Source organism: Oncorhynchus clarkii, chromosome 12 (genome assembly GCF_045791955.1).
Source record: "Oncorhynchus clarkii lewisi isolate Uvic-CL-2024 chromosome 12, UVic_Ocla_1.0, whole genome shotgun sequence".
NCBI classification, from domain to species: Eukaryota; Metazoa; Chordata; class Actinopteri; order Salmoniformes; family Salmonidae; genus Oncorhynchus; species Oncorhynchus clarkii.
Window position 1 is genome coordinate 11,307,485 of NC_092158.1, and position 18,762 is coordinate 11,326,246.

An 18,762-nucleotide genomic window follows, 5' to 3' on the forward strand; every position below is an offset into this window, starting at 1 on the left:
CTATCATCTATCATCCTAATGGAGGTGTAGATTACATCTATAATCCTAATGGAGGTGTAGATTACATCTATCATCCTAATGGAGGTGTAGATTACATCTATCATCCTAATGGAGGTGTAGATTACATCTATCATCCTAATGGAGGTGTAGATTACATCTATCATCTATCATCCTAATGGAGGTGTAGATTACATCTATCATCCTAATGGAGGTGTAGATTACATCTATCATCCTAATGGAGGAGTAGATTACATCTATCATCCTAATGGAGGTGTAGATTACATCTATCATCCTAATGGAGGTGTAGATTACATCTATCATCCTAATGGAGGTGTAGATTACATCACATTCCAGTGTTCCAATTTGTAAACAAGACTGCATGGGATTTCTCTTAATGTGACTCCATGCAGCCAACGGCCTTGTCCGCTTTAGGTATGACACTAGGAGCTGCTTGTGGATTTGACAGCTCCACCTCAGACACTGCCAAAACAGCCACTATACAGATGTCAGCTAAAGCAGATCTGATTGAATAGAGTCCTAATTTAATTGTGTGTCAAATATCCGTTCTCTAAAATGGAATCTAAACTATATTTACATTTATGAAAGATTTGCAACAAAGGCGCGCACACACACACACACACACACACACACACACACACACACACACACACACACGCACACAACAGAAAAGTAGGATAATGAGACTCCTAGACTCACAGGAGTACAACATTTAGTGTCTTTATAAAACAACATATTTGCTAAATATAGCCAAGGCTCATTTAAATATGCATAAATAGCAAGAAAATAGTTTCCCATTTCATTTCAATTCAAACAATTCTGAATAGCAATATTTGTACATAGATCAGTTAAGAGCACTATATGAACATAGGGTAGAATCCTCTTTCAAGGTCTTAACGCTCCAATCAGGAGCAGGGCATAGCTAAAGCAATAATTCAGTGTATATCAGTCTAACGAATCGTACACGTCTTGGTCTTTAGAAGAAACACAGATACCATATGTAACACAAGGCTTGTGAAAAATGTGTGAAATATCAAACGGCACACCTTTGGATGGGTTATCGATGATAAAAAAAAGTATAATACAACAGTAATCAATATTACTATGGTCAAAATCTTTAAAACATTTTGTAGATATTTACAAAACCTGAGAACAAGGCAATACAAGGGTGAAAACAAGTTTTGGATCTATATTATATATATTTTTTTAAGTCAAGTGAATAATTTGTCCTGGTTTTGAATGTTCTTCGTTGGCTTACACTAGCCTGCCCATTAGAACTGATGTTGGTCTACAACTTTGGATGGATTTGGAATCTGTTTGTCGTTTATAAATAACGGCTGATATCGGTTTATTTTTTTGTAGACTGTGAATTTGAGAAACAACCTATTGCTAATATTAAGTATACTATGAATTACACATTTACATTGATTGTAGTGAATCCAAAGATAAACAATTACAATCCAAAGATAAACAATTATATAATGTCCTGAGAGTATTATTTTGTGTGTGTGTACTTTTGCAACATACAAAATCTATTCATCCAGTTTTATTTCTACAAATCAAATGTTTTTATAAAAATCCTTGTGATTTTGATCTGAGATGTCTAAAATCAACTGTTTTCCAGTAATTCCCCTGTTTTCTATACATTTATATTCCCAGACATCACTCCCCTCAAACTCTCATCTCCTCAGCCTAATATCCTTGTATCTCTAAACAGCAGGTGGAACATCTATCAGGCAGAGAACTTTCTGTTCTGTATTGTTCTTAGAAGTCTGAGATGAAGCATCAGTTATCTGTTGGAAGTGTCAGTTGGCCGGCTCTCTCTCTGTTCAGGTGTCAGTTGGCCGGCTCTCTCTCTCTCTGTTCAGGTGTCAGTTGGCCGGCTCTCTCTCTGTTCAGGTGTCAGTTGGCCGGCTCTCTCTCTGTTCAGGTGTCAGTTGGCCGGCACTCTCTCTGTTCAGATGTCAATTGGCCGGCTCTCTCTCTGTTCAGGTGTCAGTTGGCCGGCTCTCTCTCTGTTCAAGTGTCAGTTGGCCGGCTCTCTCTCTGTTCAGGTGTCAGTTGGCCGGCTCTCTCTCTGTTCAGGTGTCAGTTGGCCGGCTCTCTCTCTGTTCAGGTGTCAGTTGGCCGGCTCTCTCTCTGTTCAGGTGTCAGTTGGCCGGCTCTCTCTCTGTTCAGGTGTCAGTTGGCCGGCTCTCTCTCTGTTCAGGTGTCAGTTGGCCGGCACTGTCTCTGTTCTATCATCTTTAATCTGTGTCAGTTGGTCGGCTCAGGGATGGGAGAGGCGTGGTTCTCCAGTCTAATGGTCCAGGGGTCAGGGGTCGGGGTGTAAAATGGAGGGTGGGTAAGGACTCCCCCCCCAGGCCCTGCCAGGGCAAAGGTGAACACGCCCCTCTGTCTCTCCAGCTCCACCTTGTCAACCACATGCTTCCTGTCTGACTGGTGATGCCGAGCCTCTCTAGCCTCCCGGCCCTCTCTGGCCTCTCTAGCTTCCCGGCCCTCCCAGCCCTCTCTAGCCTCCCGGCCCTCCCGGCCCTCTCTGGCCTCCCTGCCCTCCCGGCTCTCTCTGCTGTCACTGTCCAAGTCCTTATAGCCCAGGCCCTTACCACCCAGGGCCTGTCTCTCTCTCTCCCCTAGGCCCAGACCGTGACCTCTAACGCCTCGATGGGAGGAGGGCAGGAGCCGGCAGCCGCCCTTGCCATCCTCGTGGTGATTGGCCGAGTCAGGAGGGCCCTGCAGGAAGTTGTTGGCTGAACGCCAGGCGGCGGGCTTGCGGCCTCGTCGAGGGCGTGAGACGCGGCAGCTCTGCCTCTTGATGTGTCGGTGCAGGTGGTCTGAGCGTGTGAAGCTCTTGTAGCAGTGCTCACACTGGTAGGGCCGCACCCCTGTGTGGATACGCAGGTGGTTCTTCAGGTCGTAGTTGTGGACAAACTTAGAGTTGCAGTGGAGGCAGACGTAGGGCCGCTCTCCTGTGTGCTTCCGCATGTGGATCTTCAGCTTGTCTTGCCTGAAAAGAAAAAATAGAAGCTTATATTATTTACTTTAGTTCACTTTTATGTTATCAGGTTGTCCCATTGAGGTCAAAATATATATTTTTCAATGTGTTGTCCTTTCAACTGTATGTGTTCTGAAAGATGTATCAGAGATGAAAGCATTGTTGGTGGGTATACTCTGGGGTACGTATTAAATGTGCCAGGTGAAACAATCATGCCAGAGCAGAGGCAGGAAGTGACTAGAAAGAAAGACAGGGGGTTTCCACTTTTTAGGTCTCGGATGATATTCAGATGAGAGGATACAAATCAAACGCCTTAACCACAAAAACACTCCCTTACCGTAATACTATAATCTTTGTCCAAAAAAACCTCTCAATTTCACGTGTTAATGATTGATATCTTTTTTTTACATGTAGGCATTTTGATTATTATCTTAGAATATGATCAGGCAACACTTTTACCTAATCACTTAGCCACTTATCCACATACGTGGCATCACTAACGGATACTGTGTGTGTCAGTTACTGTGTTTATTGGCTTTTATAATCTCCTTGCAGAAGATGGTCAGACCTACAGTATCAAGAGTGTTTGTCATACCTGGTGAAGCGCACCTCACAGATGGTGCACATGTATGGTTTCTCTCCTGTGTGAGTCCTCATGTGTCTGGGTAGTTTCCCTGCTCCCTGGATCACCTTGTTACAGATGGGACACTGCTGGGATGCTTTGGGCTTCATCTTCCTCTCCTCCTCCATCTGCCAGGGAGGGAACAGTGCCCCCAGGTGGCTTGATGCACTCAGGAAGCTCAGGTATGAGCGGAAGTCTTCCTCCTGCTTTATTTGACCCGGGTGGAGGTGAGGCCCCTCGGACCGTACCACCCCCACTCCCAGGCCGGAGGTCATTAAGTCTTTCAGGAAGTCACTGTGGAGCATGCTGGGATGGACTTCCGCCTTCAGCTCCTCCTTGACGACCTCTCTCTTCACGGCCAGGTCTAAGGGTCGGTTGTCCAGTTGAGAAGGGTGGGAGGAACGGTGGAGGGTCGGGGTCTGGGCGTGGTGGCTGGGGTCTAGGACCTGTGGGGGGAATCCTGGGAACTCTGCAGCCCACATGGGAGGGTAGAAGCCAGGGAGCAGAGGGGAAAAGTTGTCCCTCCTGTCCAGGACTGATGGCAGTTTAGGGTACAGCCCTTCCTGTAGCAGAGACTCAATGGAAAAGTCCTTGAGGGCTCGGCTCTCCATGCGCTCATGCTCCGGGCTGGGTTTCTCACACTGAGAGTCTTTGTCTGTGCACTTCCTGTTCCTCTGCAGCTCATACTGGTGCTGGTACTGTGAGGTACTGGGTGGTGCTCCTCTCTCCGACTCGGCCTGGTCCTGACTCTCTGACGACCTCGTTGACCACTCACTGGCGTTGTCCTCCTCATGAACCTCCTGCTCGTCCTTCCTCGACTCTTCCTCCTCCTCCTCCTCCTCCTGTTCCTCCTCCTCTTCGTCTTCCTCCTCATCTCCCTCTCCTCCTCCTCCCTTGCCAGAGTCCATAATCTCCAGACAGACGGTGACGATGCAGGGGATCTCCAACATCTGAGCCGCTCCAAGAATTTCTTTCACGTTGGACGCCGTCACCGTTAGCGTAGATGTGTAGGCGAACTCCAAGATGGCCGTCAGTGACTCGGGGGCCACGAAGTCTATCTCATACACACTGTGCTTGTCCCTTCCGTCCGAGGCCACGGTGAAGAGCTTCTTGAAGTACAGGCTGCAGGCGGCGAGGACCGAGCGGTGGGTCTGGTACTCCTGGTCGCGTACGATGAGCACCACGTCACAGAGCAACCCGGCGCGGCGCTGTTCGTTAAGGCAGCACAGGACATCACTGCTGTGGTTGGGGAACGGAATCCCAATCAGGTCATCTTCACTGTGGCCCATCCTCGACTCTCCTTCTCCTCTCACTGATCTACAGAACAGGGAGACAGACATGAACTAATAGTGTATGAAGGTAGACAGTTCTGTTAAATCAGGCAATATACTGATTTATAGCACAGGGACAAAACATCACATTTATTACATATTTATAGTCCTCTTTACAGCAACAGTTGTCCCAAAGAGCTTTACAGTAACCCTGCCTAGATCCCAAAGTGCTTTACAGTAACCATGCCTAGATCCCAAAGAGCTTTACAGTAACCCTGCCTAGATCCCAAAGTGCTTTACAGTAACCATGCCTAGATCCCAAAGTGCTTTACAGGAACCCTGCTTAGATCCCAATGTGCTTTACAGTAACCATGCTTAGATCCCAAAGTGCTTTACAGTAAACATGCCTAGATAACAAAGTGCTTTACAGTAACCATGCCTAGATAACAAAGTGCTTTACAGTAACCATGCCTAGATCCCAAAGTGCTTTACAGTAACCATGCCTAGATCCCAATGTGCTTTACAGTAACCATGCCTAGATCCCAAAGTGCTTTACAGTAACCATGCCTAGATAACAATGTGCTTTACAGTAACCATGCCTAGATAACAATGTGCTTTACAGTAACCATGCCTAGATCCCAAAGTGCTTTACAGTAACCATGCCTAGATAACAATGTGCTTTACAGTAACCATGCCTAGATCCCAAAGTGCTTTACAGTAACCATGCCTAGATCCCAAAGTGCTTTACAGTAACCATGCCTAGATCAAAAAGAGCTTTACAGTAACACTGCCTAGATCCCAAAGAGCTTTACAGTAACCCTGCCAAGATCCCAAAGAGCTTTACAGTAACCCTGCCTAGATCCCAAAGAGCTTTACAGTAACCCTGCCTAGATCCCAAAGAGCTTTACAGTAACCCTGCCTAGATCCCAAAGAGCTTTACAGTAACCCTGCCTAGATCCCAAAGAGGGAGCAGAAACCCTGCCTAGATCCCAAAGAGCTTTACAGTAACCCTGCCTAGATCCCAAAGAGCTTTACAGTAACCTTGCCTAGATCCCAAAGAGCTTTACAGTAACCCTGCCTAGATCCCAAAGAGCTTTACAGTAACCCTGCCTAGATCCAAAAGAGCTTTACAGTAACCCTGCCTAGATCCCAAAGAGGGAGCAGAAACCCAGTGGCAAAGAGTTAAACATTTAATTTAATTTATAAAATGTATAAAACATTCTTTCACCAGGCAAGTTAATTCAGAGCACACAGAGACAGAACAGAGCTGCACGGACCACGGCTAACGATCCATTCATTGTCTTTTGATTATAGTCAAAGTGGTGTTGAATGCTATCCTAAATGGTCTTGTTCATTCTAGGTCATGTTTACAGTGAGTGAAAAAAACGGTTTGGGACAGTTTCTCACCCATTCATGTCTTGTCTATGAATAGAGGGTAAACTTAGCTGTCCGCTCCTCAGCGGTTAGAACGGGTATGTGGATAGAGGCTTTCACATGGCTTCTTGCCACAGCTGCATTGTGTGATTGGATCTCAATGGTCCATGGTTAACATTACAGAAGAATCCGTGTATGTACGCTATGAGTTTCCGACCCCATATTAACACTCTCTCTATACGTCACACGGGATAAATATTTAAAACATCTCCGTAATTAATTTCCAGGTGGCATTGTGCTCAGTTACCAATCAAATGTGTTCTCGATCTTGTTGCTAAGGAACAGTTGCTATGATTATGGTACAGATGTAGACAGTGGAAGACCTATAGGCGAATATATAAGTTACAGTGGAGGATGAAGAATCTTTGATGAGCAACTTGAAACAAAAGACGAAGTGGAATTCAGTGAGATTATTGTTTCTGTTCTGTCAGTTCATAGAAAGAGCAAGTTGCTTCATTATAAAATATGTATCCATACAGTACTAATAACCTTCATGGACATTAGATCAATAAGGTCTAGCATATCTTTCATCTGCTGTACCATATTAACATTATTCTTGGAAGCAGCTGATGTTGACACAAGGGACCTAATCATCTTCTAGGTCTTGGTAAGGAAGAGATGGCATGTCAAAGGGTCAAAGGTCAGCTCTGTAACAATACAAGGAAAGGAGACAAGAGGGATCGGATTCGTGGGCTTTAGGGTCTTGACTTCACCAGATTTCCGTAAGTGTAACACTCAGCATTCGTTCAACACAGAGGACAGACATAGGGAAGAGAGGGGGGGGGCAGAGAGAGAGAGAGAGAAGGAGGAGGGGCAGAGAGAGAGAGAGAGAGAGAGAGGAGGGAGGACAGAGAGAGAGAGAAGGGGGGCAGAGAGAGAGAGAGAGAGAGAGAGAGAGGAGAGAGAGAGAGAGGAGGGGGGACAGAGAGAGAGAGAGAGAGAGAGAAAGAGAGAGAGGAGGGGGGACAGAGAGAGAACGAGAAAGAGAGAGCGAGAGAGAGAGTGAGAGAAAAAGGTATCGAATGACCATCAATGTTCCCTAACAGGCTGCATAAAAACCAGCGCTGTGTAGGACCAGGAGCCCCTCCCTGACAGGCTGCATTAAAACCAGCGCTGTGTAGGACCAGGAGCCCCTCCCTGACAGGCTGCATTAAAACCAGCGCTGTGTAGGACCAGGAGCCCCTCCCTGACAGGCTGCATTAAAACCAGCGCTGTGTAGGACCAGGAGCCCCTCCCTGGAATACCCAGCCAAGTCAAACAATTGGTGTGGCGCTTAGAACAACAGAGTGGATAAGAGAGGGGCCTGAGAGGACCTGGGAGGGAGGCCGCTGTTGGTCTCTATCTGTTTTCAAATGGCACCCTATTCCCTTTATAATGCACTACTTTAGAACAGAGCCCAATGGGCTGCTCAAAAGTGGTGCCCTATATAGGGAATTGGGTGCCGTTTAGGATTTAGCCTGTCTCCCCCACCCTGGGAACATGGGCTGCTAGCCAGGCAGTAGCCAACACTCCACCCCACTCTTTCTCTCTCTCTGCTCCAGCACTAACGCTAGCTAACGCTAACACACCCGGGCTAATTACTATGTCCTGGAGAGGATCTGAGGAGGATGTGCCACATGGACAGGAGAGGAGAGGAGAGGAGAGGAGAGGAGAGGAGAGGAGAGGAGAGGAGAGGAGAGGAGAGGAGAGGAGAGGAGAGGAGAAGAGGAGAGGAGAGGCGAGGAGAGGAGAGGAGAGGAGAGCACTGCTTTCCCACCTCACAGTCCTGCATAGATCACTGTTTCATCACACAACGTCTTCCTTAATTTAACCCTCCCTCCCTCCCTCCCTCCCTCCCTCCCTCCCTCAGGGTGGGGACATTTGTAAACTTTTGTCAAAGGGCCTGATAACCCCTTATTTTTGTATGATTTGCTCTGGCAGTCTCTGCCTGTCCTGTCTGTCTGTCAGTCCATGGAAAGACAGCATCGATCCAGTGTTAATTCTCAATAGAGCCCATAGAGTAGCTTTTCCACTCTGCTTTGTCAAATAGTCCCAGATAATGTCAAATAGTCCCAGATAATGTCAAATAGTCCCAGGTAATGTCAAATAGTCCCAGATAATGTCAAATAGTCCCAGGTAATGTCAAATAGTCCCAGATAATGTCAAATAGTCCCAGGTAATGTCAAATAGTCCCAGGTAATGCTTACAAGGCAACTATTACAATCAAATATGTAAAAAAATAAATAAAATTAAAGACTATCACATACTGTTTTGGATTAAAACATGTATTTTTTTTTACCTGATTTGAATTATAATAATCCTAATAGTGCTGTATATCATTGCTAATGAGCAGGAAGAACATGAGGTTTTGAAAAGCAGAAGAGGATGTCAAATGAGAGAGCAGGTTGGTCTATCCAGGATCCACAGCTCCTCTGCTTCCCTCCGACCCCTCAGTCACTATGTACCCCCCATCCCAAATCACCACTGACACTGTGTCCTCGCTCACCTCTAGTGCTGTGGCAGGCAGTGTCATCATTAGAGGCTGCCAGGGGCCAGACAGACAGGGGCTAACGGTAACATAGTTCTTTTTCTGTGTTCCAAACTCCCCATCACCACCTCTGATTAGTGACCCCAGGGCTACCAAGCTCTCCCAAAGGCCACCAAGCTCCCCCAAAGGCTACCAAGGGCCACCAAGCTCCACTGTCTGGGGGAAACACTTGTCTGGACTGAGCTATGCCGTATATAGCATATTAAATGTGTTAGCTGGGAGACTTAGTTAACTCAGAACATTGTACAATGGCATTTAGAGCCAAACTTACTTACAGCCTGTGTTTAGAATGAGTTGGTTATTAATTGTTTCAGTGGTGTAAAGGACTTAAAGTAAAACATATTTTTGGGGGGGAGTGTCTGGACTTTACTTTAATATTTATATTTTTTACAACTTATTCCTAACTTATTCCTGAAGAAAATATGACTCCCAAAAGTATTTGTCCCATTTCGAATGCTCAGGCATGACAGCAACATGGTCCAATTCACATGTATACCAATAAAGAGCACTGTCATCCCTGTCTGGCGGCCTCACTAAACACAAACACTGTGTGTGTAAACAGTCATCCCTGTCTGGCGGCCTCACTAAACACAAACACTGTGTGTGTAAACAGTCATCCCTATCTGGCGGCCTCACTAAACACAAACACTGTGTGTGTAAACAGTCATCCCTGTCTGGCGGCCTCACTAAACACAAACACTGTGTGTGTAAACAGTCATCCCTGTCTGGCGGCCTCACTAAACACAAACACTGTGTGTGTAAACAGTCATCCCTGTCTGGCGGCCTCACTAAACACAAACACTGTGTGTGTAAACTGTCATCCCTGTCTGGCGGCCTCACTAAACACAAACACTGTGTGTGTAAACTGTCATCCCTATCTGGCGGCCTCACTAAACACAAACACTGTGTGTGTAAACAGTCATCCCTGTCTGGCGGCCTCACTAAACACAAACACTGTGTGTGTAAACAGTCATCCCTGTCTGGCGGCCTCACTAAACACAAACACTGTGTGTGTAAACAGTCATCCCTATCTGGCGGCCTCACTAAACACAAACACTGTGTGTGTAAACAGTCATCCCTGTCTGGCGGCCTCACTAAACACAAACACTGTGTGTGTAAACAGTCATCCCTGTCTGGCGGCCTCACTAAACACAAACACTGTGTGTGTAAACAGTCATCCCTGTCTGGCGGCCTCACTAAACACAAACACTGTGTGTGTAAACTGTCATCCCTGTCTGGCGGCCTCACTAAACACAAACACTGTGTGTGTAAACTGTCATCCCTGTCTGGCGGCCTCACTAAACACAAACACTGTGTGTGTAAACTGTCATCCCTATCTGGCGGCCTCACTAAACACAAACACTGTGTGTGTAAACTGTCATCCCTATCTGGCGGCCTCACTAAACACAAACACTGTGTGTGTAAACTGTCATCCCTATCTGGCGGCCTCACTAAACACAAACACTGTGTGTGTAAACTGTCATCCCTATCTGGCGGCCTCACTAAACACAAACACTGTGTGTGTAAACTGTCATCCCTGTCTGGCGGCCTCACTAAACACAAACACTGTGTGTGTAAACTGTCATCCCTATCTGGCGGCCTCACTAAACACAAACACTGTGTGTGTAAACTGTCATCCCTGTCTGGCGGCCTCACTAAACACAAACACTGTGTGTGTAAACTGTCATCCCTGTCTGGCGGCCTCACTAAACACAAACACTGTGTGTGTAAACAGTCATCCCTGTCTGGCGGCCTCACTAAACACAAACACTGTGTGTGTAAACTGTCATCCCTATCTGGCGGCCTCACTAAACACAAACACTGTGTGTGTAAACAGTCATCCCTGTCTGGCGGCCTCACTAAACACAAACACTGTGTGTGTAAACTGTCATCCCTATCTGGCGGCCTCACTAAACACAAACACTGTGTGTGTAAACAGTCATCCCTGTCTGGCGGCCTCACTAAACACAAACACTGTGTGTGTAAACTGTCATCCCTATCTGGCGGCCTCACTAAACACAAACACTGTGTGTGTAAACTGTCATCCCTATCTGGCGGCCTCACTAAACACAAACACTGTGTGTGTAAACTGTCATCCCTATCTGGCGGCCTCACTAAACACAAACACTGTGTGTGTAAACTGTCATCCCTATCTGGCGGCCTCACTAAACACAAACACTGTGTGTGTAAACTGTCATCCCTATCTGGCGGCCTCACTAAACACAAACACTGTGTGTGTAAACTGTCATCCCTGTCTGGCGGCCTCACTAAACACAAACACTGTGTGTGTAAACTGTCATCCCTATCTGGCGGCCTCACTAAACACAAACACTGTGTGTGTAAACTGTCATCCCTATCTGGCGGCCTCACTAAACACAAACACTGTGTGTGTAAACTGTCATCCCTATCTGGCGGCCTCACTAAACACAAACACTGTGTGTGTAAACTGTCATCCCTATCTGGCGGCCTCACTAAACACAAACACTGTGTGTGTAAACTGTCATCCCTGTCTGGCGGCCTCACTAAACACAAACACTGTGTGTGTAAACTGTCATCCCTGTCTGGCGGCCTCACTAAACACAAACACTGTGTGTGTAAACTGTCATCCCTATCTGGCGGCCTCACTCTCACTAAACACAAACACTGTGTGTGTAAACTGTCATCCCTATCTGGCGGCCTCACTAAACACAAACACTGTGTGTGTAAACTGTCATCCCTGTCTGGCGGCCTCACTAAACACAAACACTGTGTGTGTAAATGAAGTCCGCGTGTTGGTGTGCCCCTGTGTGTCCGTAAAAATAAACAAAAAACATACATTGTGCCGTCTGGTTCGCTCAATAAAAGGAATTTGATGTATAGCGTTTACTGTAGCATTTACATAGCATTTACTATAGCATTTACATAGCATTTACTATAGCATTTACATAGCATTTACTATAGCATTTACATAGCATTTACTATAGCATTTACATAGCATTTACTATAGCATTTACATAGCATTTACTATAGCATTTACATAGCATTTACTGTAGCATTTACATAGCATTTACTATAGCATTTACATAGCATTTACATAGCATTTACATAGCATTTACTATAGCATTTACATAGCATTTACTATAGCATTTACATAGCATTTACTATAGCATTTACATAGCATTTACTATAGCATTTACATAGCATTTACTATAGCATTTACATAGCATTTACTATTAACTTGTAATGTTTACTCCAGTATGACAATTTAGTACTTTTTCCACCAATGTACTTAAGTTCATTTCAAACCAGATACTTTTAGACTTTACCTCAAGCAGTATTTTACTGGGTGACTTTTACCTGAGCCATTTTTTCTATGAAGGTATCTTTACTTTTACTCAAGTATGACAATTGAGTACTTTTTCCACCACTGATTTAAAAATATATATATAGATTGTCGTACACTATCAGACTCCCAATAATATTACTACAGGTAAACACAGAGCCATCCACAGATACACTCAAACAAAGTTCATAACTTATATATGCTTCATTTATGATTTTGTGTTTTTTGTTGTTGATTGTTTTAAATCAAATTTATTCTTAACTGAATAGTCACAGAATATAAAGGATATTGATATGAAACGACTAGAGTCACAGAATATAAAGGATATTGATATGAAACGACTAGAGTCACAGAATATAAAGGATATTGATATGAAACGACTAGAGTCACAGAATATAAAGGATATTGATATGAAACGACTAGAGTCACAGAATATAAAGGATATTGATATGAAACGACTCGTCTGGATCGACGACACCTGTGACATACAGTTGATGAAGTGGCTTTTTTCTATAGACAAAATGTTCATATAGAAATAGTGAATTATTGGGGAGGACAAATTAATTTAAATATATAAATAGTTGATACTGTATACTGTATATTGAGACATCTCTGATGCATACTTTTACCTACAGTATAGCATACATATTATCAGCTGGTGCGCTACAGAAAAACATATTGACAATCTGAATATTTATGTTAATTCCAACCATTTATTTTTGTTTATGGAATGTGTAATGAGAATGTACTAGAAACAGTCAATGTTTTGCACTAGTGAATTGAAAGCTCATTAAACCTATAAGCCAATCGTGCAGTTTGTTTGTTTAAATAAAGACCAATCCTATAGGAGTTTATTATGGAGCCATCCACTGAGCCTCCAGGAGAGCCCCGAGGTTCACACCATTATCTGCACCAGTCAATACATTGTTTTGGTACTTTATTAGGTCTCAGAGGACAACCTTTGGTTTCATTGAATCCATTCTGGTAACTTTTTATTCAAAAGAGTATCAACTATATTAAATATGATTTAGCAAGATATCATCCTTTACAATAAGTTTGTATTAATAAAGGGTTTATAATTAGTTAATTGGCTACTATTATTCAGTTATAGAACCATTATAAATCATTCATAGATATGAATTTACTGATGATATACTTATGATAATGCAATATTTAAATTTAAATTAATGAGTTCAATTTTGACCACTGATGCTTTTAATTAAATGATTGATGATCCCATGGCAGAGATGGTCGTTTTTAAAGAATTGTTGGTGTCTCCTTGACAACCACTTTGATCAATCCTCACAACCTGTCCTCCTGTTGTGAGTTTAAGTGATTTATGACAAATTAATTATAATTCAGACAGTCTCATTAAGAGTCAACCAGATAGCAGATGAGGCTACTGTCAACGGATTATGGCTTTTCAAAATATATTTTCATATTTGCTCCTCTGTAGAACAAATCCTTGTAGCTAATTTGACTTGAATGTTTCAACATCTCTTTTATATATATACAGTACTCCAATAATTTAAAAAAAAGTAGACAACAAACAGTTGTTGTAAAACAAGCTAGCCTAATCCCTATGTTTTGAGGGGATAAGAGTGTCACAAACAGTCATCTTCGATACCCCTCAGTTCTTATTCTCTCAACACTCTCCTACTTCAAGTTAAAAAAACTTTTGTTTTAGGAGTTATATCTTAGCCCCAGTGCTATGTAAGAGTTCAATTCTCTTACACATTTTATTCAGCTTTTTTTTGCCACAAATCCACCAGCGCAAGTGTGTGTTTTGACTAAATAATGAATTCAATGAAACCCCATCAGGAGAATACAATAAGATTTTAAAACGTTAAAGCCAAAATACTGTATTTAACATTTCTTCTACCCAGTAAAATAAATTCCTGTTCATGTTGTCTCCACATTTTTATTGCGAAAGAGGTCTTGGCAACCTCATTTTCTCAAGACGGTGTCTCATAGTGCTATCCCAAACAATTATGTGAGTCATAAATGAATGTATCCACACCTGGAGATGAGGCACTTTCAGAGTGTTGCACCTGGGAGGAATACAACACAACAGACAGCGCTCTAAACACCTAAAACATACCTAACTCCACATACACAAACACATACATACACACACTGAACAGGTGCAGTGTACACATGTACTGTAGAAAAGAAAGACTCATTCACTGCAGCAATAAGCAGGCACACTCACTCAAACACAAACGTATCCAAACTAGATACAGAATTTTCAGCATGCCACAAGTCAGCAGAATTGAAAAACAAGAATCCTTAGAATTCTAAACGGAATCCTCATTTACCTACCTTCTTAATTCCTTTCTTTCCGTTTGTTTATAATTCAGAGTCTACCAGTGGTGTCCAGAGACCTGTCACATTGCCTCTTCAGAATAGTGTACCCAGAGCTGACAGTCAGTCAGTCCATTCACAGTCACAGCCACCTCGCATCGGCCGCCCATTCACAAAAACCAGGAAATATCCAACACTTCCAAAAACCAATACAAAGACAAGTAGCAGCTAAAGGAGGTTAACAGTGGACCGCCAGACCGGACCGGAGCGGAGAGAGGTGTGTGTGTCCCTGGCAGACGTAAACAGGCTGGTGAGCAGAGCAACAGAGGAGTTGAGAGACGGCAGGCAGGGAAGGCAGGCTTGTCAGATTCACAGTAGGGAGGGAGAGCAGAGCAGCATTACTGCTATGTGGAGATGTTGCACCACTAGTTTTTATAGCAGGGTGGGTAGCTGAAAGATAATAATACCCCAGCCCTCCTCCACAACACAAGTTAAGCACAGTGTGTTATAAACTCATGGCTCAGACACCCTCTGATTTAGGTCAGACAAAATGAATTTGTTGTTTTGTTAGAGTGAATTGCATTATGGAAGGAGAGGGGTGAAGCAGTAAGGGTTTAGGGTATAACAAAAAAATTAAGGAAAGAAATGTAAAAAATTATATTTAAAAAATGCTATTTATGAACCTCCACTGGTCACTACAACAGAAATCAGAGGTGAAGCAACAACTTCAAGATTTAAGATTAAAACCCCAAAATGTGATTGGTATGTTTTACTTTGTCAAATAAGACGTGATACATTACAGTCCTGTAGCCCTTCAGTGACTACGGTCTCAATTCGAACAATTTTCTGTCATTCAACCTTTTCGCACCCTTAAAGGATATTCTATTTGTAGCTCCATCACACCACAAACTCAGTCCGTTCGTAAACGCTCACTATGGGCTTGGAGACACGCTATGCTAATCTGAGTTTATAATCTGGAGCAGCTCTCCAATCTGTTCTTTAACAACCTGTCTGTTTCCTGTTGATTAATATCTAGTCAAACTCCACTACGTCGCTCACTCGGATTTATTGGATCATTTTTAGAAGATGTTGTACGAATACATATTTTAATAAATATTTTGTATGTAAAAATATAAATACATTTTGTACAAGACTAAATCCAAAACAGAAACTAAAGAGTTGAACTGCATATGTATTTAATTAAATGACATTTAATTATATGATCCCTTGTTTGACTTCCTGCAAGTGATTCAAAGTCTACTTAGGACGATCAGAGAGGTGACAGGTTCTTCAGTTTGAGTCAGAGATCACAGCAGTGAGACCATATTATACTGCTCAGCCATATTATACTGCTCTGCTATATTATACTGCTCTGCTATTTTATACTGCTCTGCTATATTATACTGCTCTGCTATATTATACTGCTCTGCTATATGCTATATTATACTGCTCTGCTATATTATACTGCTCTGCTATATTATACTGCTCTGCTATATTATACTGCTCTGCTATATTATACTGCTCTGCTATTTTATACTGCTCTGCTATATTATACTGCTCTGCTATATTATACTGCTCTGCTATATTATACTGCTCTGCTATATGCTATATTATACTGCTCTGCTATATTATACTGCTCTGCTATATTATACTGCTCTGCTATTTTATACTGCTCTGCTATATTATACTGCTCAGCTATATTATACTGCTCTGCTATATTATACTGCTCTGCTATATTATACTGCTCTGCTATATTATACTGCTCTGCTATATTATACTGCTCTGCTATATTATACTGCTCTGCTATATTATACTGCTCTGCCATATTATACTGCTCAGCTATATTATACTGCTCTGCTATATGCTATATTATACTGCTCTGCTATATTATACTGCTCTGCCATATTATACTGCTCTGCTATATTATACTGCTCTGCCATATTATACTGCTCAGCTATATTATACTGCTCTGCTATATTATACTGCTCTGCTATATTATACTGCTCTGCTATATTATACTGCTCTGCTATATTATACTGCTCTGCTATATTATACTGCTCTGCTATATTATACTGCTCTGCCATATTATACTGCTCTGCTATATTATACTGCTCTGCTATATTATACTGCTCTGCTATTTTATACTGCTCTGCTATATTATACTGCTCTGCTATATTATACTGCTCTGCTATTTTATACTGCTCTGCTATATTATACTGCTCTGCTATATTATACTGCTCTGCTATATTATACTGCTCTGCTATATTATACTGCTCTGCTATATTATACTGCTCTGCTATATTATACTGCTCTGCTATATTATACTGCTCTGCTATTTTATACTGCTCTGCTATATTATACTGCTCTGCTATATTATACTGCTCTGCTATATTATACTGCTCTGCTATTTTATACTGCTCTGCTATATTATACTGCTCTGCCATATTATACTGCTCTATTATATTATACTGCTCAGCTATATTATACTGCTCTGCTATATGCTATATTATACTGCTCAGCTATATTATACTGCTCTGCTATATTATACTGCTCTGCTATACTGCTCTGCTATATTATACTGCTCTGCTATACTGCTCTGCTATATTATACTGCTCTGCTATATTATACTGCTCTGCTATATTATACTGCTCTGCTATATTATACTGCTCTGCTATATTATACTGCTCTGCCATATTATACTGCTCTGCTATATTATACTGCTCTGCTATATTATACTGCTCTGCTATATTATACTGCTCTGCTATATTATACTGCTCTGCTATACTGCTCTGCTATATTATACTGCTCTGCTATATTATACTGCTCTGCTATATTATACTGCTCTGCTATATTATACTGCTCTGCTATATTATACTGCTCTGCCATATTATACTGCTCAGCCATATTATACTGCTCTGCTATATTATACTGCTCAGCTATATTATACTGCTCTGCTATATTATACTGCTCTGCTATATTATACTGCTCTGCCATATTATACTGCTCTGCTATATTATACTGCTCTGCTATATTATACTGCTCAGCTATATTATACTGCTCTGCTATATTATACTGCTCTGCTATATTATACTGCTCAGCTATATTATACTGCTCTGCTATATTATACTGCTCAGCTATATTATACTGCTCAGCTATATTATACTGCTCTGCCATATTATACTGCTCTGCTATATTATACTGCTCTGCCATATTATACTGCTCAGCTATATTATACTGCTCAGCTATATTATACTGCTCTGCCATATTATACTGCTCTGCTATATTATACTGCTCTGCTATATTATACTGCTCTGCCATATTATACTGCTCAGCTATATTATACTGCTCAGCTATATTATACTGCTCTGCCATATTATACTGCTCTGCTATATTATACTGCTCTGCCATATTATACTGCTCTGCTATATTATACTGCTCTGCTATATTATACTGCTCTGCTATATTATACTGCTCAGCTATACTGCTCTGCTATATTATACTGCTCTGCTATATTATACTGCTCTGCTATATTATACTGCTCTGCTATATTATACTGCTCTGCTATATGCTATATTATACTGCTCTGCTATATTATACTGCTCAGCCATATTATACTGCTCTGCCATATTATACTGCTCCGCCATATTATACTGCTCAGCTATATTATACTGCTCTGCTATATTATACTGCTCTGCTATATTATACTGCTCTGCTATATTATACTGCTCTGCTATATTATACTGCTCTGCTATATGCTATATTATACTGCTCTGCTATATTATACTGCTCTGCTATATGCTATATTATACTGCTCTGCTATATTATACTGCTCTGCTATATTATACTGCTCTGCTATTTTATACTGCTCTGCTATATTATACTGCTCTGCTATATTATACTTCTCTGCTATATTATACTGCTCAGCTATATTATACTGCTCTGCTATATTATACTGCTCTGCTATATTATACTGCTCAGCTATATTATACTGCTCTGCTATATTATACTGCTCTGCTATATGCTATATTATACTGCTCTGCTATATTATACTGCTCTGCTATATTATACTGCTCTGCTATATTATACTGCTCAGCTATATTATACTGCTCAGCTATATTATACTGCTCTGCTATATTATACTGCTCTGCTATATGCTATATTATACTGCTCTGCTATATTATACTGCTCTGCTATATTATACTGCTCTGCTATATTATACTGCTCTGCTATATTATACTGCTCTGCTATATTATACTGCTCTGCTATATT

The 18,762-nt window shown here is 42.0% G+C and overlaps 1 protein-coding gene across 2 annotated transcripts in view; it reads right to left on the reverse strand.

Annotated features, from left to right (window-relative positions):
• Window positions 1-722: 722 nt before the first annotated feature.
• Window positions 723-18,762, reverse strand: part of LOC139421862 (zinc finger and BTB domain-containing protein 7C) — a 33,642-nt gene continuing 15,602 nt past the window's right edge. Inside the window, exons 1-3 of one of the 2 annotated variants that reach the window (XM_071172991.1) lie at window positions 14,512-14,898; window positions 3,609-4,952; window positions 723-3,025 (exon numbers count right to left, since the gene is read on the reverse strand). In XM_071172991.1, the coding sequence (XP_071029092.1) occupies window positions 2,275-3,025; window positions 3,609-4,924 (2,067 nt within the window). In that variant the 5' untranslated portion in view covers window positions 4,925-4,952; window positions 14,512-14,898 and the 3' untranslated portion in view covers window positions 723-2,274. Of the gene's footprint in view, window positions 3,026-3,608; window positions 4,953-14,511; window positions 14,899-18,762 lie in introns of those variants that run through there. The other variant, XM_071172990.1, reaches the window with a different exon arrangement.